At 35.4% G+C, this 3,349-nt stretch overlaps 1 protein-coding gene across 1 annotated transcript; it reads left to right on the top strand.

The window, feature by feature from the left end:
- The first annotated feature begins 284 nt into the window (after positions 1-284).
- Positions 285-2,369, top strand: LOC136208132 (heavy metal-associated isoprenylated plant protein 3-like). Its single transcript, XM_065998951.1, has 6 exons — positions 285-410; positions 874-1,021; positions 1,100-1,356; positions 1,431-1,515; positions 1,598-1,940; positions 2,096-2,369. Exons 1-6 carry the CDS (start codon positions 285-287, stop codon positions 2,367-2,369), a joined length of 1,233 nt encoding a protein of 410 aa, XP_065855023.1.
- The last annotated feature ends 980 nt before the right edge of the window (positions 2,370-3,349 follow it).

Here is a 3,349-nt window from a genome sequence, read left to right as displayed (position 1 = left end):
TACGATTGAAAAGATTGATTTTTCAGCTATAAAAGATAAACAAAGGATGTCTAACCCAATCCATAAAAGTCTCTCTTTTAAAGTAAAAAAGCAAACCTAAAGAGAAAAGTAGGTAATCAAACATCCCTTATTTCAAAGTTAATTTTGTTCAATTAGTTGAATTTTCAGTCATTACAAACCATTTTATATTAAATCTTTAGGCCATCGATCTCACCCATTTGAAGTGCTTGACAAACACCGAACCAAGATCAATCTAAATGTGGAAACATTTCAAAAGTGCGGCCATGGTGATGGAGGACCTCCAAGATTATCTAATGATTAAAGCTATGTATGCGAAGAGCAAACTAGCTTTTCGAAAGTGTTCTGACGACATAGATATAGCGATGGAGTTTGTTACTCAACCACATCAAGTGAGTTGTCTGAGTTAATTTCAAATAAATGTTACATGATTTCACATTTTTTTAGATCGGTATATGTGGTTGGTAAAATTTTTATTTTTTCAAATTGACCAATATGATCTCAAAATGAAAATTTTTAAAAATTAAATAATCATATTTTTTATTTTTCAAAATTATCATTTTTTAAGTTTTGTTTCTCTAAACATTAACTTTCTCCCTCATTAAAAAAACTTCAAATCAAAAAAATTGAAAAATTAAAATTGATTAAAACATTATTTTTTTAGGTGGATAAATTTGGAAAAATTAAAAGTTTGGCTGAATTAAGTGTAATTGAAATTAAAATTAAAATTACTCTACCAATGTTTTTAACACTGTATATCTTTAATCGATGGGTTTGGCTTTGAATCACACTTTACTGATTTGAATATTCATTAAGAGTTTCTCTCTGATCTAATTTTGTTTTTCTTATGAGCAGACAGAAGGTGAAGGAGATAAAGCGGCTGCCGCCACTGCCGACGGTGGCGAAAAAAAGGATGAACCGAAGCCTGTTTCTGTTTACAAAGTCGACATGCATTGTGAAGGCTGTTGTAAGAAAATTAGAAGAGCAGTGAAGCATTTAGAAGGTGAGAATTGAATAGGATTGATTGATTTGGTTTGATTGATTTGCATTGCCAATTGAAATTTGTGATTTGTTGTTGAAGGTGTGGAGTCGGCGAAGACCGATCGTCAATCGAACAAATTGACAGTGACCGGGGAGGTGGACCCTGAGAAAGTGAAAGCGAGGCTGGAAAAGAAAATGAAGAAGGAAGTACGGCGCCGAAGAAAGACCCTGAGAAAGTCAATCGAACAGATTGTATCTCCGCAGCCGAAGAAAGACGCCGGCGGTGGTGGTGAGAAGAAAGCGGATGAGAAAGCCACCGAGAAGAAACCGGAGGTGAAGAAACCACCACCTGAAGAGGTATAAGAATAAAATAATTAATTTAAATTCGTTTCTGATTACAGTGATTAACTCGTTTGGATTTAATTAATCAGACGCAGATTATGGTAGTTTTGAAAATCAGAACTCATTGTGATGATTGCATTACCAAAATGAAGAAGATCATCAGAAAAATCAAAGGTAGATAAATTTTCAGAATATTTTAATATCTGCGATTATACAAATATTTTTTCAAATTATAACTGACGTTACCCATTAACAGGAGTTGAGAGCGTGGCAGTCGACGACAGAAAGGATCTGGTAACGGTGAAGGGGACAATGGAAGTTAAGGACCTCGTGCCTTACCTGTCGGAGAAGTTCCGAACGTCGGTTGAGGTCGTTCAGCCGAAGACAGATCAGGCAAAGAAAGAAGTCGGCGGCGGCGGCGACGGCGGTGGAGGAGGAGGCGAGAAAAAGACCGATGCTGAGAAAGTAGACGGAGAAGGCGAGAAAAAGAATGATGCTCAGAAAGTGGACGGAGGAGGCGAGGAAAAGAAGGATGACAATAAAGAAGGCTTTGGCTCCAACGCCGGCGAGAAAAAGAGCCATGGTAAGAAAGATGAAGCCGGAGCTGGAGAAAAAAAGAATGATGATAAGAAAGATGAAGCCGGAGCTGGAGAGAAAAAGAATGATGATGAGAAATGTGGTGAAAGAGGAGAAGAAGCAAAGGTGAAGAACAAAAAAGCTCCTGCTCCTGCTCCAGATCCAGCGACGGCCACCGGGCAGCTAGTGGTGACGGTGGTGCTATGGCGGAGGTAACAAATAAAATGGACTATTCTCCGGCATATGTTCCGATTAATTGGCTGGACGGGATATTTTCTCAGAGCTACACTGTTGACCCACAACATCTACAATACGGTTATGGGTATAACCCGGTAAATCAAGGTTACCTGATTCCGATCTACAATAATATTGAACCAGTGTACAACCATCCACCAATGAATCCAGCACAAATGTTCAGCGACGACAATCCCCGTGCTTGTTCCATCATATAAAACGACGACGGAGAATGATATAGCCGGCGATCACGGCTATTGTATATAATATTACATACAACCTTGTACATTGGCTTTCTTTTAGCAGTACCAAAACAAACAAGAAGAAAATTTTGAGTTTAGCAGCTACGATATGTAATAGGGCTAAAAGAGTAATGATAATTACTGTGAATTTTTATCATTAGTAATGATAATTAAGAATCGGTGTCCTTGATACAGTACATTGGCTTTCTTTTAGCAGTACCAAAACAAACAAGAAGAAAATTTTGAGTTTGGTAAATACACAGCTACTTGTAGTTAAGTTAGTCTTAGAGATCTCCACGAGTTTGAATCCAGGCATGAATATTTCATCCTAAACTAAAACTTCTTAAATTATCAATTAGGCTCTAAGTAAAAATCATCCAATTATCTTCCTATTCTAAAATCAGTAAATGTGACTATTTGATAAAGACTATAATAATCTTAGTGTTGGTTCAAAATAGATTTGGAGAAAAGTGTCTAAAACTGTTCAACCGAACCGAATCAATTGATGATTTTTGCATAGAATGATCACTGAATTGATGATTTTTGCTTAGTTGAAGATTTTAATTGTTTAAGGTTCTAATTGACCTAAAAGCTTTTGGACCCGTTTGGTTTAGCCGTTAACTAATAGCTGTTTGATGTTGATATTAACTATTTATTATTAGTTGTTTAATTATTTAAAATGTCAAATATAGACACGTTTTAAATTAATCAACAAATAAATTATAAAATAAAAAATGAACATGATAAAACCTTGTCCTTTCGGTAATTATGCTATATAAATAAAAATAATGTTAAAGAAGAAACATATTTTGTGGAAATAAAAAGGATAATTTTGTCAATAACAAATGACTATAAACAACTATTTATAAAAAGCTCCAAAATGTTACAAGTTTCCAGAAAAAAGGTTAAACGTTGCGGTTATATAAACCCAACCGAATGCTATATTTCCTGTGATT

Source organism: Euphorbia lathyris, chromosome 10, assembly GCF_963576675.1.
Source record: "Euphorbia lathyris chromosome 10, ddEupLath1.1, whole genome shotgun sequence".
Lineage (NCBI taxonomy): Eukaryota > Viridiplantae > Streptophyta > Magnoliopsida > Malpighiales > Euphorbiaceae > Euphorbia > Euphorbia lathyris.
The sequence above is the reverse complement of the archived record's forward strand: the minus strand, read 5'-3'. Positions and strand labels throughout refer to the sequence as shown.